Source organism: Caretta caretta, chromosome 13 (genome assembly GCF_965140235.1).
Source record: "Caretta caretta isolate rCarCar2 chromosome 13, rCarCar1.hap1, whole genome shotgun sequence".
Taxonomy (NCBI): domain Eukaryota; kingdom Metazoa; phylum Chordata; order Testudines; family Cheloniidae; genus Caretta; species Caretta caretta.
Window position 1 is genome coordinate 1,832,736 of NC_134218.1, and position 15,377 is coordinate 1,848,112.

General features: G+C 59.3%; 1 protein-coding gene across 1 annotated transcript; it reads left to right on the forward strand.

Moving 5' to 3' along the window:
• The first annotated feature begins 3,376 nt into the window (after nucleotides 1-3,376).
• On the forward strand, nucleotides 3,377-14,687 carry CDK5RAP1 (CDK5RAP1 mitochondrial tRNA methylthiotransferase). The gene is made up of 13 exons (XM_048819955.2): nucleotides 3,377-4,074; nucleotides 5,320-5,423; nucleotides 5,957-5,991; nucleotides 7,742-7,842; nucleotides 8,054-8,264; nucleotides 8,972-9,092; nucleotides 9,910-10,140; nucleotides 10,400-10,497; nucleotides 11,212-11,267; nucleotides 11,677-11,807; nucleotides 12,599-12,748; nucleotides 13,409-13,549; nucleotides 14,051-14,687. Exons 1-13 carry the CDS (start codon nucleotides 3,633-3,635, stop codon nucleotides 14,129-14,131), a joined length of 1,902 nt encoding a protein of 633 aa, XP_048675912.2. The 5' UTR covers nucleotides 3,377-3,632; the 3' UTR covers nucleotides 14,132-14,687.
• The last annotated feature ends 690 nt before the right edge of the window (nucleotides 14,688-15,377 follow it).

Sequence of the window (15,377 nt, forward strand, 5' to 3'; positions counted from 1 at the left end):
CTGTATCTGTTGCTGTCTTTTTAATGCAGTGTAGCAACTGGCAATGATGGGGGGTGGGAGAAGGAGAACTAGCACCATCTGACCTGCCAGCTTGCTGCACATTTTGGAATGATGAGAAAACCCTGGGAAAAGGGCGCATTGGAATTGTGAGTTCCTCAGAACAGGGCTCCCAGCCCCGCATCTCCCCCGATCCACTTTTCGCTCCGACCAGCTGTAAGCTATTTATTCACGGTGCAACGTGCTCCAGTCGAAAGTATGTTAGAAAGAGGAACACACATTTTATTGTGTTGTTGGAAAATAAAACACTCTGATAAAGGCAGAGGTTGCAGAAGGGGTTTGTCATCTATTTCCGTGGCCCCTCAGCAGAATTTTTACTCAGCGGAAATACCTGACGTAACAATAATACTTTACACTTACATGCCTCTCATATACACCACGCCAGCGTTTGCGTGTAACACACTAGCCAACTGGGAAATTTTCCACTGCCTTCGGTGGGTTTTGCGTCTGGTCCAGAATGGCTTTCATCCAAGCAGTTGAAAGCTCCATTACATACAGTAATGAACAGAGCTGACTGAAAACATTCTGTCAAAAAACATTTTTTTCCAATGAAAAACAATGTTTTGACATCCAGGAAATTTTGGGGGGGAAACTATGAAATCCAACAAATTTTCTGTTTTCAGTAACGAAAAACCAAGTGCATTTATTAATTAATTTATTGTTTAAAATGAAAATTTTTGATGATCAGGTTTTCAACAAAACAAAAAAAATTAAGACTTTTTATGAGAAGAAAAACAACAAAAATCATTTTCTTCAGAATTTGTCAAGGGAGGGGTGAATCATTGTCCAAGCAGCACGACTGATTCAGAAGGTCTGGGGGGTAGGCAGCCACCTTACAGGTGAGTAAACTGAGGCACGGAGTGGTTAAGTCACATGCTCGGTTTTAGAGCAAAGCCAAAAATCAAACGCAGGAGTCCTGACTCTCAGACCCCTCCCCTACCTGCCAGGCGACACACAAATCTGTAGGAAATACTAACCCCGCATTCAGTGGATATTTTTTCTTTAGTAGTTTGAACGCAGATTAACCTTCCCACCCACTGCTGAACTCTGGTGTTACGTGGGTCGCTCAGAGCAGTCCCGAGACAGTAACTTCTGCCTGAGAGTCTCTTGAGGAGGGTAGGGACTGATTTCCCCAGCCCTGTTCTGTAATTCTCGGAGAGGGGGGGGTTCAGGGAGCTGTTGGTGTAGGCAATGCTGGAGACCAGGGCCCTGTCTTCCCGCAAAGCAGCCCACACAGACCCCGCACTGCCAGAAGTATGCCGGGGAGGAAGAAGGATGCCCCTGCGGCCACACTGGTCCTGCAGGGCTTGAGGGAGGTTTGCCTGGCAGGCAGTGATGAAGGTGGGCACAGCCAGGGTGTCAGAGGCATGAAAAAGCCGACAGCAGGACGAACAGACCTTGCGTTGGAACGTCAGGCCCGCATGTCACAGGCAGCGAGATGGTTTCCAGTGCGGCTGTCCAGGCTGCAGCCAGCGCTTAGAGGCAGGTTTCAGGGGCCCAGTTTGCTGGCGGTGGGATTCAGGCCATGGGGCCTGGAGGCAGGTGCTGTGGAGCTGAGATGGGTGAGGCGTGAACCCTGTGGAGGTCTGCGTCTGAACCACGGCAATGGCCCCCGCTGGCCCCACACTCCGATTCTCTGGCCCAGCTGCTGCGTGCTCCGGCACACAGAGACATTTGGAAGCAACGGAGACTCTATGTGGGCAGGCTCGGCCTCTCTGGGAAAAGGCACCGAGAACACAGGGGCCTGGCACATCAACAAAGGGGAGCTGAGGAGCGTGAGAACTAGCCACAGCAAGAGGCAGGCCGGCCACTGGTTCCGGTCCCACCTCGGCTTCTGTACTGCCCCAGCCAGCCCAGGGGGCGGCTGTGAGCAGCAACGTGTGGACGTACAAGAGGGAGACAAAGGCAAAGCTGTGCACTTGGTGGAAATCTCTGCCAAACGGCCACTAGCCTGGGCAGAGAGCTGCAGGGTAGAGGGGCAAACACAGCAACTGGCAAGTGCCAGGGTCAGGAACCAAACGGTGCCGCCCCCCCCCCCCGCCCCCGGCTGCTTTCACCTTGACTCCCGTGACCCAGAACAGTCCCATTTCCAGCCTAGAGAGGTGACTCTCTGGGCAGAGCCGGTAGGAGAGGGACGGTGGAGCCACGAAGCGGGGAGGTGCCTGGTTCTTAGTGAGAACTGGGATCCCGGGAAGCAGGCGAGGCTGGGGTGACCAGATGCCCCGATTTTATAGGGACACTCCTGATATTTGGGGCTTTTTCTTATATAGTCTCCTATTACCCCCATCCCGTTCTGGTTTTTCACCCTTGCTGTCTGGTCACCCTAGGCGAGGCCCGCCTCACTGACAGCCACCCCCCTTTCAACCGGGCTCCTGGGCCAGTGCTGGCCGTTTAGCATTGAATTAAGGATCATCTTACAACCCAACAGCGGGAACCCTGCCTGTGCGGAGGGGCCCTGGCCTGCTGGGTGTTTGCGCCCCACGCTCTCCTGCGGGGGTGGTTTCTGGGGGTGGATGTTCACTCTGGGGGGCCGTGCTGGGCCGGGGGAAGCTCCAGGCTAGGGGTCCGGGGGCGGCCCTTCCGTGTAAGCAAGTGTCACTGCACGGCCCGCCCCAGGAGTGCAGAACCCCTGTGCCAGGCGCCCAGCAGCAGGGGAGGTTTCTGTTTCTGGGAACGGCCGAGCTGGCCGGCGCCCCAGGGCGCTCGGCCTCCCGTCTGCCCCACAGCCGGGGGAGCGGGGCACGGGCTGAGTTTTCGGAACAGGGGCCAGGGCAGACCCTGAGCGAGGCGTTGGGAGCCGCCGGCCCCGAGAGCGGGTCCCAGCCGGGAAAGCTGTCAGCCCCCCCCCGCCGCCAGCGTGCTCGCCTCCCAGGTGCCACCAGGCGGCCCCCTCGCCGGGGCTCGGCGGAGCCGGCCAGGCAGGAACTGCGCTCGCCCGGCGGCCGCCCGGGGAGCCCTTTGCGCAGCCACGAGCCGGGGCCGGCGGCCGCCCGGGGAGCCCTTTGCGCAGCCACGAGCCGGGGCCGGGCCGGGCAGCGCCGCGCCGGGCCGGGGCGGGCGAGCCGGCAGCGGGGCCGCGGAGCCGCCGCTCGCCCAGGTACAGCCTGGGCCGCCGGGCTGGGGAGCTCGGGGGCCTGGCCCCCGTTCGCCAGGGCGACGCAGCCCCAGCGGCCCGGCCGGGCCCCGGGGCGGGGCTGGTTCGGGGGCGCCCCCAGGCTCGCTGCAGCCTTTCCGCCCCGCGCGCAGAGGGCGCGCCCCCGCCCCGGGTTCCCTGCCTAGGCTTGGCCGGGGCCCGGCAGCTCGCCCTGGCCCCCGGGGCGCCCGCCGCCCGCCCCGGGAGAACCGGCGCCCGCCTGGGCTGGGGGCGAGGCCAGCGGCCACCCGGGACCCGACTGGCGAGGAGGCCTCCCCAGCACTGCCCCCGCCCCCCGTTAGCCCCCTCTCCGTTTGCACGGGCCCCAGGGAAGCGCGTCTCTGCATCACGGGAAAGGCTGTCAGGCCCCGATTCTGCAGCGAGCTCCGCCTGGGCAGGGGCCGGGGCGCCCCACTGGCGTCCCCAGCCCGTCCCCGCCGAGATGCGGGGGCAGGAGCGCAGCCCGTGTCCTGAAACCCGCACGCCGGGGATTGCGCCCAGGTCATCGCAGGTGGCTGTCAGTGAAGCGGGGCTGGCTAGTGAATGCCCGGCTCTCTGGGCTTTTGCAGGGTGTCTGGTCTCTCGCCCATCGGCCGCGATGCTCCAGCCCTTACAACGCGTCTTGGGAGCAGCTGGGACGTTCCCCGGGAGGCCCTTGTCCTGGGCCGCTGGTTCCGAGGGCCGAGCTCGCCTGTCCACCCGGGGCCCGGGCGAGCGGGACGGGGGCCTGGCGGACTTCAGCGCCCGGCTGGCAGCGGGGCCAACGCTGCGGCACTTCTTAAGAAACGCGTCCCCAGCTCAGGGAACTCGCCATCAGCTGGAGGAGCCGGAGGAGCCAGCGCCCTATCTCACCTCCAGCATCCTGGAGGAAGCCAGGAGGAAAGGTCTGTGTTACTGCCCTGTCTGCGCCCCTTCTCAGCCCCACTCACCCCTTTCCTCAGGGCTGCCTCACACCTGTTCATTGCACCAGCTGTCTGGTTCTCCCGTGCGCCTGTCCCCACATCCTGGGCGTTGTGACAGGCCGCGGTCGTGCCAGAGTCCAGCCGTCAGTGACCTGGAGCTAGGCTGTCATCGGGGGCTAGCGAGTCTCGCCCTGCGAACCAGTGACCGATGGGCTAGTGTAATCAGTCCCAGGGCTAGGCAGCGCTGAGACTCCCCGGGAAGTGCCCGGCCAGGGGCTGTTCCTGCTCATTTCTTTGTCTGAAATTAGGAAACTGTGACTGCCCTTTCCCCTGTGTCTTGGGGTGGAAGGAGCCAGCGTGGAGGGTGAGGCGATTGGTGTGCTGTCTGCGTGAATCTGAGCCCAGGTGGGAGAGCAGCGGGTTGGCTGTGAGAGGCACAAGGCAGAGCCAAATGTGACAGACGGGCTGAGTGATGGGATCCCGTCTCCCTCCAGCATCTGGCCCCAGAAACTGCTGCCTCTGTGCAGCCAACCACTTTATGCCTGTCGGTCAGGTGGAAGGGGCTCGTGTGTTCAGGGCTGCAGGTCCAGGCCCAGCTGGGGCCTGAGCACACATGGCCAGTTTGTTACATCCTTGGCCTCCTCGCCATTCCAGCAGGATTTCCATCCTCACTAAGCCACTGTCATTAGGCTATGTTGGCTCTCTGGGTTCATGCAGCGCACCCAGGTTAGGGTACAACTTGTCTGAATCTTTCGGCAGACCACTGAGCGGGTTTGCCCAATGGGTGAGTCTCCGAACGCCCCCTGCAATCAGCAGGGACAGGTGCAGCCTTGCTTTGCCTGCTCTGCAGGGTCAGGATTTGGAGAGTTTATCATAGAATACCAGGGTTGGAAGGGACCTCAGGACGTCATCTAGTCCAACCCCCTGCTCAAAGCAGGACCAATCCCCAATTTTTGCCCCAGATCCCAAATGGCCCCCTCAAGGATTGAACTCACAACCCTGGGTTTAGCAGGCCAGTGATCAAACCACTGAGGTATCCCTCCCCTCAAGGAGGAAGTGCAATTAGCATGTAAGGCCCTCACCAGGGGGCCCATGCCACCAAGTATTAATAGCTGTCCCCAGCCTGAATGGCTGAATGGCTACAGAACTTTGGGAAAGGAAACTGGAGCTGAACCCTCCCCTGTCTGTCCTGGTCATGACCGGGAGCTGCCTTCTGTTTAATTGCAGTGTATCTGGAGACCTATGGCTGCCAAATGAACGTTAATGACACCGAGATTGCCTGGGCCATCCTACAGAAGAGTGGCTACCTGAGGACACACCAGCTGGAGGAGGTATGGCACTGTGCTAGCTATCCTGACATCCAGGGTCTGCACAAGGACTTGCTATGGTGCTGCACCGTGAACCCCTGGGGCCAAGTCTCCCAGCATGGGTCGAGAAGCACTTTACATGAAGGGTCTGATCCTGCGAGATGCTGAGGTACCCTCAGTGGGGTCTCCTCTGCAGAGCACCCTGCCGGTTCAAGTGCTAACTCTGTGGGAAGCCCTGCTCGGCAGCGGGAATGGAACAATGTGCTGGGCACAATAATAAAGCTTGATTTATATTTTTTAACTGTTGCGTCTGTCCTGGCTGCGAAGGGGAGTGGGCCCAGCGTGAAGCAGGTGGCCGGGCTATCGCTCATCCATTCAGTGGAGCACGCTGCCTGTTTTCCGTTATGCTTTTTCTCCGCTCTGTTTCCTGGATCCCTGGGTGGAGTCGTAGCAATCGCTGACCTAGCTGGTAGCTGTGATGCTGGTGGTGCCTGGGTTCCAGCTTGCGTGGAGACCTGATCTTCCTTCTCTCATTTCTGCTGTCTTCTCCACTGTAGGCGGACGTGATTCTCCTGGTCACCTGCTCTGTCAGGTAAGGAACTTTGCTTTCTTAGAAAGGGTTATTTGGAAACCGTGGAGGGTGAATGTCCCTGGGTGTCGGAGATCAGAGCCAGGAGCTTGGAGACCTGGAACTGCCCACCTGAAGAGCTGGACTGACCTTATTACGGTGCTAGCCTTGTGGCACGTCAGCATTCCCCGTCGTGGTCACCCTGGTCTCTGCTGTCGCGCAGGCCCGAAGTGAACATGAAATGGCAGGAGAGAGATCACTTCATCGTTGCCTGTTAGGTTCACTCCCTCTGGGGCACCTGGCATTGGCCAGTGTTGGCAGACAGGATGCTGGGCTGGATGGACCCTTGGTCTGACCCAGCCTGGCCGCTCTTATGTTCTTAACATAACGGGTGTCCCTGTGACGACTGCCATCCTGGCTGACACGCTGGCGACTGAACCAAGGAGCTCCCGAGCTAGAAGTCGAGTTGCTACAGTCTGAGCTAAAGAGAGAAGGTTCTGTAGGTGGGACCTGAGACAATCTTCTCCTCTGCCAATCAGTAACGAGAGGGCCCCACAACACACACTCACCAGCAGAGACACTTAAAGCAGCCTTCTACAGAAGGAAGCCACTTTCTTTTTACTACTTAATCTGCATCTGTTTTTGCTTCTCTGCTTCTCGCCTCTTTTCTCCATCTCCTCCTCTCGTCACAATAGCTCGTGGGATGTAATCCAGTGCTTGTGGTAAAATTGCATGCGGTTTCTGAATGCATCGCAGAATGCTGATGGTCAGCTGGGATGCAGTTTGTGTCACCAGTAAAGTCCGATTTTTCCTCTGAAAGACCTCAGTCTCGCTGATTCGGAAGAATTTCCGCCGTGTCGCTGCGGCCTACTGGCAATACCTGTGCAAGCAAACAAAACAGCACGTGGTGATGCGGTGCCGAAATAATGCCGTCTGTGCGCTGTAACCGTGCCCACCCTGCACAACGGGCCCAGGCCATGGTACTCCGTCCCTACAAGTATCCTCCTTCATTTTCGTGGGGTCAGAATGGGGAAAAATTGGAAAGGGTTCTGGAAAGAACAACAAGAAGAGTCTGAGGTCTGGAAAACAGGCCTTCTAATGAGTGATTTAAGAAGCTCCTCAGTTTATTTATTGTATCCAAGAGCGGGTACGGGGTGCTTTCGTCATGGTACGTCCCACGTAACCCGCATGGAGAAGTGGTTTCTGATAGCAGATGGCTCTCTAATCTAGCAAAACAAAACCTCATGAGTTTCAATGGTTGGAAGATGAAGCTGGACACATTGGGCCTAGAGAGATGGTGCAGGCTTTTACCAGGGGTGCGGGATTAACCATCAGAACAACTGACCTGGGCATGTGCTGGGGTCTTGGTCTCTCGGATGCCCTAAGTCAGGACTGGGTATTTGCCCAGTAGATCTGTTCCAGCTCAGCGCATGCTGCAGGCTGGATGCCAAGGGCACAGGTGAGGTTCTCTGGCCCATGTGACAGGTCAGCTAATCGAAAGGGTCCCTCTGGCCTAATCTAGGGCTCCGGGGTGTGATTACAGTGGACGAGGTTCAGGGTCCAGGCTGCGGAGATGGGGGCTGAGCTCTTTCCCTGGCCGTGTCACACACGTGGGTGTGTCACTCGGCAGCCAGGTGCCTTGTTTGTGGAAGGAGGCTGATAACCTTCCCTGCCTCTAGTTCCCAGTGTTCAACCAGTGCCTGGGGCCCGTGGCTGGACGGGGCCTGGGAAGAGCCGTAGGCGTCACTCACTGCCGTTTCTCATGGCTCCCCAGGGAGAAGGCTGAGCAGGCGATCTGGAACCGCCTGCGGCACCTCACGGCTCTGAAATCCAAGCAGCTGCGGTCCCAGGCACCTCTCCGCATCGGGATTCTAGGTACGTGGCCGTATGTACAGCGTTCCCGCGTGGCCACGGCAAGAGGTGGGTGGGGGTTACATCCACTGTCGAGGGGACGAAAAGCTACATCCCAGGACGCTGGCTTCATGGGGCACTGAGCCTTCTCTGATGGGGAAGAGCCAGCTGTGGGGGGCGGGGGGGTGTGAGGGTGAGGGGCCTCTCGACACTGACCATTCTCCTCTGGCCGCAGGCTGCATGGCTGAGAGGCTGAGGGAGGAGATCCTGCACAGGGAGAAGCTGGTGGATATCGTGGCAGGCCCTGATGCTTACCGTGACCTGCCCCGGCTGCTGACTGTGGCCGAATCGGGCCAGCAGGCTGCCAACGTCCTGCTCTCCTTAGACGAGACGTATGCAGATGTCCTGCCTGTCCAGACCAGCCCGGATGCCACCTCTGCATTTGTGTAAGAGCCGAGGAGTCTCTCTCTCCCACCTGCCCTGCTCTGCAGGGCTCTGATTTCGGAGGGTCGTGGGGAAACAGACGTGAGAGATGGCAGAGACCTGTCAGCTAGTCTCTGTACTGTGCTCGTCCCTGGCAATGCGGACCCAGGCCATCACCCAGCTGATGCAAGCCTGTTGTACAGTCGCTCCTGCTTTATCCCCGGTGATCAGACTCCCCCCGGCCCTGGTGAGGCTGCCCGACAGTTCTGACTGTCAGGGAGCTTTTCCAAATAGCCGGCCTTGGTTTCCCTTCCAGTGCTTGGTCCCACTACCCCAGCACCACTCCAGGCGATTCCCCTGCCTCTGATATTTGCACTTCTCCCAGGTGGGCGGCTGCCTCGCCCTCCCTGCCCGGTCCTGGGCACCCAAGTTGTGCGTATTTTATCCTGCCTTGTACATCGCTCCTTCCAGGGCAGTGCCCCCCTTTCTGATACGTTCCTTTCTGATACGGAGCCGCCCAGCTGTGAAGCCATGTCCTAGGTGTGGATGTGCCGTCGGGGTACAGACAGGGGTGGTTACCACCCTGCCCTGGGAGGGAGGGAGGAAGATGTGGGCACCTCCCATGTGGGGCAGGTTTGCCCAGAGGCAGTGGGTCCGCGTGGTGAGCGTGCTCAGCCAGTGGCTTTCCTAGCATGACCGTCGCCCGTTCTTTGGCGTGTCCCCTCCGCAGATCGATCATGCGCGGCTGTGACAACATGTGTAGCTACTGCATCGTCCCCTTCACCCGCGGCCGCGAGAGGAGCCGGCCCGTGGCCTCCATCCTGCGGGAAGTGCAGATGCTGTCTGATCAGGTGCGCTGCCCTTTGCACCCTGCCCGGCCCAGCCCCGGGCAGTGGGAGCTCTTGGGGCAGGCTGCTTGGCAGCGCTGATCTTTGCGCCAGCAGCCCCAAGCGCTGCACTGAGCCAAGCCCCCGGAGGCGTGTGGTGACCAGCCCCGCTCGGGGATCAGTGGCGAGTGCTCACTGGGGCTGGTTCTTTAGATAAACATAGAGCCATGGCTCTCCCTACGGGACAGCCCAGAAGGGAGTGACCAAAGGCTGTTCCCTGTCCCCCCTACAGGGCGGGGCCCTTGGGCCTGGGCAGTGAGAGGGGGGCTGGCTGCAGAGCAGAGGATCTGGGACCAGCTGGCTCAGGGAGTTGTGCTGTGATGGGGTACAGAGGCAGTCACCTCTTCAAATCCAGCCCAGGCCGGTGGCGCCCCCGAATCCTTCCCATCTGTTCGATGGCCCATGGGAACAGGTTGGATGGTCCCCGGCTTGTTCCGGGTGCAGAGGCGTCTACGTCACAAAACCTCCCTCCCGGTCTGTGCTCCTGTAGGCTGGACGGTCTTGGCCGAGAGGTCAAGGCTTGACAAGGCCGTGGAGAGGGAGCTGCCCCTTGGCCCTCGAGGGCATCACACCGGCAGGGCGGTGAGCTCGTCCTGCTGCTCCCAGGGCTCTGGCAGGTCTGTGCGTGAAGTGCAGGCGTCGGCCCCCGCCCCTTCCCACCAGCGCACCAAACCTGCCCCCTTGGCGATGGCTTTGCAAAGCTGGGGTTTTTCCGGAGGCTTGTCTTGGTTTGCTGGCTAGGCTTATATTTCCCTTTTGACTCATCTTGACGGCTCCACAGGGGGTGAAAGAAGTGACCCTCCTGGGTCAAAACGTCAATAGCTTCCGAGACACCTCCGAGGTCCAGTTCCGCTCGGCAGCCGCTCCTGGCCTGAGCCGCGGCTTTAGCACCATCTACAAGGCTAAAGAGGGGGGCTTGCGCTTCACACATCTGCTGGATCAGGTCTCCAGAGTCGACCCGGAAATGCGGATCCGTTTCACCTCCCCGCACCCCAAGGACTTTCCTGACGAGGTGCGTATGAAGGGACTGCCCAGATCCCTCCCTGTGGAGCACACAGCTGCGGGATTTCACCTCCTCGCCATGGGAGCTGCAGCTCTCCTCAAAGGGAGCCAGGCTGAGATCATCCCCAGCGGCTGGTGCCGAGTGGGAGCTGTGTCTTTGCAATTGCTGTTTGCTCCCCGTCGCTTAGGGAGGCTGTTCCCTTTATCTGGGCCAGAGCAGTGTGCAGCTTGGCAGCTCTGTGACCACCCGTCCGCTCTCCTCTCGGCAGGTCCTGCAACTCATCCAGGAGAGGCACAACATCTGCAAACAGCTCCACCTCCCGGCCCAGAGCGGGAGCTCCCGAATCCTGGAGGCCATGAGGCGAGGGTGAGTCTGACTGAGGGGACGCGTTCCCCTCCTGGCTGCGCTGCAGCCTGCCCCTCGGCTCGGAGATGGGGGAGCGGGAGCCTTCCAGGGCCGCCGTCTCGGCCAGACGCAGCTTGAGGAGCTGCACGCTCCTCAGACATGGCTGTTGGCATGTGTAATGACTGTGCGTTGGCCAGGCAGGCGTGGGATGGCAGCAAAGGCTAGTTCAGAGGCCCCGGGGGAACATTTTGCCTGTCAGTTTAATGACCCCCCCCCCCCGACGTTTTGGTTGGGGGGGGGATTCCGGCAGCGCCTCTCCAGCTCTGTCTGAGTCTCAGTCCTGACGTGGCGAACACGCCTTGCAGTCACGCCTCTCCAAGCAGTGTTCACTTCCGTCGGCCAGATTTCGTTCCATGCCCTTTTGGTTCTGCCTCAGCACCTCCCCTCGCAGTGTTTGCAAAGGCCGGTGCCCCCCTCTGTGTGGCCCCCAAGCGATTGCAGGGCTGTGGTAATGGTGCCTTGAGCTTTGTCATGGGCGTGTTGCCCGCCTGGCCCAGTGCGGCAGGGAGGGAGATGGAGGAGACGCAATCACCCGCTCCATTCCTCTTGAGCTTCGGGTCCAGCCAGAGGAATCCCCGGGTTTGGGGGAGACCCTGCAGATGCTGCTTTTGTTTCCTGTCTCCCTGATGACATCAGAGCTTCATAACCAACCCGTCCTTGTGCGTTTCCTGACAGCTACACAAGAGAAGCGTATTTAGAGCTCATACAGCATGTGCGGGATTCCATACCAGGTAAGGGTTTCCTTTCGCCTGGACCTGACCTGTCTGTGTCTCACTTCCCCTGCTAGAATCCCTCGCTCATCCTCACACATGGGCAGCAGTGCTGGGATTGGCTAGATCAAGGTTTGGGCTTTGCATTTGATGGGGCCCAAGGGAAGAACCAGGATGTTCCTCCAAATGAAACGAGATCAGCGGGGTGGCCTGCCCGACCCTCACCCTCTCCTCATGGCAGTGACTGTGCACCCAAAGCCAGCCCCTGGCCTCGCTCTGTCCTTATGCATGCTGGGAAAGGGTCCTGGCAGGTAGGGCTGATGGGGAATAAAGCTGCTCACAGCTGCCCTGGGTATTCCCTTCTTCTCTGTGCTTTGTGGGGCGAAGGGTCCACTCCCTGGCTGTGTAACCGTGTGCCTCTCGGTGCCAGGAGTGAGTCTCAGCAGCGATTTCATCGCTGGCTTCTGCGGCGAGACCGAGGGCGATCACCAGCAGACAGTGTCTTTGCTCAGGCAAGTCCGCTACAACGTGGGTTTCCTCTTTGCCTACAGCATGAGGCAGGTGAGTGCGGGGCCTGGGGGAGAAGCCTCCGTTGTCCCTCGCGTGGTCATCCTGGTCCGTGTCAGCTCTTGCCTGTTTTCCCCTCCCTCCCCTCAAGCGAATGGCAGTGACAGTGTTACTGAGCCCCAGTCTCTTGGACAGCACCATGCACGTGAATGGCTTGTGTGCAGTCCCACTGTCAGCATCCGTGGGGCTGTGCTGCCCAAGTGAGGATGTTCCCAGCCCATGGGGATTATGGCTGTGGAGCATGAGCTGATACAGTCCAGCTCAGCAAAGCAGCCCGTGGGGCAGCCTTTCCCGGAAGCAATTTGTGCCCTTGCTCAGCGCAGTCCACGTGCGAAACGCCATGTGAGCATCCAGGCTGCCAGCTGGGGGAGCTGGTTTTGCAGCACAGTTTGCACCCCAGCATGAGGTGTGGCCCCCGAGCTGAGCCTCGGGGGCTGATCGCAGCACATTTGGCTTTGCTGGAGGGGAATTTTGCAGATGCAGTGTGTAGCCAGGTATCAGCCCTCTGCACGTGGAACTGGTCGGCTTTTGGCAGAAGAGGCAGGAGGTCTCCTGGCGGCTGTCCCAGGAGTGCCAGGTGGTGGGAAAGAAGGCGGGAGGTCGGCAGTGGCCGAAGGGGACAAAGGAAGATAAATCTCCTCCTCGGGGTGGGAGTTAACTGGCCACCTGTGCAAAGTTTTTTCCTGGTTTGAATGGCATCTGAGCCCCGCTGGCTCAGACAGGACAGGGCTCCTACCCCTGGCAACCTGGCCGAGAAAGGGCTTTTAATCTGTTTATTGTTTCAGAAAACCCGGGCTTATCACCGGCTGCAGGACGACGTACCGGCTGAGGTGAAGCGAAGGCGGCTGGAGGAACTCATCTCCGTCTTCCGGGAGGAGGCCACCAGGGCGAACGGGGCCATGGTGGGCCGGTCGCAGCTCGTGCTGGTGGAGGGGGTGAGTGGAACTTTAGCACAACGCTGGATCTGCTTCCCACCCCCGGCCCAAGAGGCTCTGAAGCCATTCGACCTCCCCAGCACATACGCCCTCGAGTCCAGGGCCAGCGATACGTACCTAAAGAAGTGCCCTGCTCTTCAGAAGGGCAGAGCAAAGTACTTAGAAGCACCCATTAAAAATCAGGCCACTTTTCTGTAGGGACATAACTCCATGCACTTGCTTTGGAAAATCTTGGCTTTGGGGAGGTCGTGAAATAGGACTTTTGGCAGGCTGCAGAAGAATTCTTTCAGGGTGTGGCTGCAGGGGATGCTTGTCAGGTGACAAGAGCCCAGACTGGAGGAGTTGGTATAATATGTCTGTCCGTTGGATGCGTTACAGACAGATGTGAAGACAGGGTCCCTGCCCTGAAGAGTTGACAGTCCCGCTGGGGGTGGGGTTTAGACATGTCTCAAGTTGGGCACCCACAATCAGTGGAGGCTTTTTGGCTGCCTCATCCTCGGTGTCCCTCTCCCAGCACAGCTGCTGCAGCCAGAGCTCTTGCTTAACGACACAGAAGGTGGATTTTAATACTGGCCGCAGCACTCAACCCCCCGGGCAGTAGAGTCCAGCCGTGTGTCGAGGCTGATGCTGTGCAGATAACGCTCCCTGTCCCCCTCCCAGCCCAGCAAGCGCTCTGCTGCCCAGCTGTGCGGTCGGAACGACGGAAACATCAGAGTGGTCTTCCCCGACACGGAGATGGAGGACGGCACTGGCTCAGGGGCTCTGGTCAGAGCCCAGCCAGGGGACTATGTGCTGGTGAAGGTGAGGCTCGTGTGGCTCTCGTTTCCAGGAGGGAGCGGCGTTCAGGGGGGTGGTTTTCAAAGGGCCGGGGCCAGCTCTCCCTTTTTGCATGTGCTTTTTTGCGCTTGCAAACCAAGAGTGAGCACAAAGCTGAGCAGACGAGCTGCACTGCCGCCTGCCTGGTGCTGGGGGTGCTGCGGGTTCCCTCTCCCAGGGATTCTGGCATGGCTGGGAGCGCCCGCCACTGCGAGCGCTGCTGCCCGGCTCCCTGCGGTGCCTGGTGGGGTGAGGCTGGGAGTTCACACACGGCCTGTGCACTGTTCATTCCTGCCAGCTCCAGGGCTGGGACTCCAGCAGACGTCCTCCTTCAGCATTCCCTGTCGTGAATCTGTCTCGGACCAGCAGAGCTGGGCCATTGCCCTGCCCCACACAGCCGGCTCTCCTGACCTGCTCCCTACTGCAAGGGGGGGGCCGTCCCGCTCCCAGCTCGTCTAGTGACCATCCCATGCCGCTGCCTTTCAGATTACCTCCGCCAGCTCCCAGACGCTGAAGGGAGTTCTGCTTCGCCGCACCACCCTCAGAGAATCAGCAGCGCGCCTTTGACGCCGCACAAGGGGCAAGCGACTCTTCCCCGGTCCGGATGGGGGTGGAGATGGGCCTGGTGTTTACTCCCAGAGATGCCCTCTCAGCTGGAGCCGTGCAAACTCCTGAGCAAAAGGCGACGGACACGTGCGCCCGCCCTGGGCAGAGCTGCTTGGAGTCCTTCGAGAATCGCCACAGCCAGGAAGTGTTTTGTTCCTGCTTTTCATTTGCTATCTTGGCTGCGCCTTCTTGGGCTTGGAGGCAGCTCACACACCCCACCCCACCCCACCATCCTACTGGGCAATTTCACGGGGGTGCGGAGGCAGCCAGAGCCGCTTAGCTGGGAGATTATTCCCAGCAATCTGTGCCCAAGGAATTGTTAACGTCCATCGGAATCCCAGATTGACTTGGGAATTCCTCACTGGTTCTCCGCTGGTTTGTGGGGCAGAGCAGGGTTTTGAAATCAAATCAATACCTGTATCTGTTAGGTGGGGCTGAGCTAATTCCTGCAGTGGGTCACAGGACATAATGACCAGAGGGTGAGGACATTGATAAAAGATTCACACCGCCTATGAAATGTGTTGTGTTTTTAATTCTGTGGCAAGCTAAAAACTATAGCGAACTTTGTATGGAAAATTCAACAGCTCATCTCCCTGTAAAGTAGGAAGGAATCGACCCTATAACTGGGCCCCACCTGAGAGCCCCAGGCTGGGCTGCAGGGAATTCAGAGCTCCGCGTCCCTGAGCTGGAGCCTGCACCATGCCGGAGTGTGGAATCACCTTGACAGGGCGGTGGAAGGGTGAGCGAGGGGCAGAGCCTCCACAGCTTCACTGGCCATGGGGCTAGGTCTGTGGTGGATCCCAGGGCCTGACCCACAGATGCTGCCAGCTGGAGGATGGGCAAATAATCTTCCTTCTCCCTCCAAATAATTGAGGCGCAAATCACAGAGGGGAATGTCCCAGAGTCCGTCCCGCGTTCCTGCCCCCACGTTCTCTCTGCAGAAAGGGGCAGCCATGCCCCAGCTTCCATACTCGGGGGGAGCAGCAGCAGTTTCCTCTCGGGGTTCTCGGGGTTCTCAGGTTCTTTGCTTGCTGCATCAGCGATGGGCAGCACGTTGTTTCTAAACAAACACCCCCTCTCTCAGTGAACCAAAACATGCTCTTTGCCTCATTTCCTCAGTGAAAAAGGAGGCAGACGGGCTGCCCTGAGAATTGCGAATTTCTCAGCACCAAGATACAAAGGCGCAGTCCCTTCCGTTGTGTCTGGT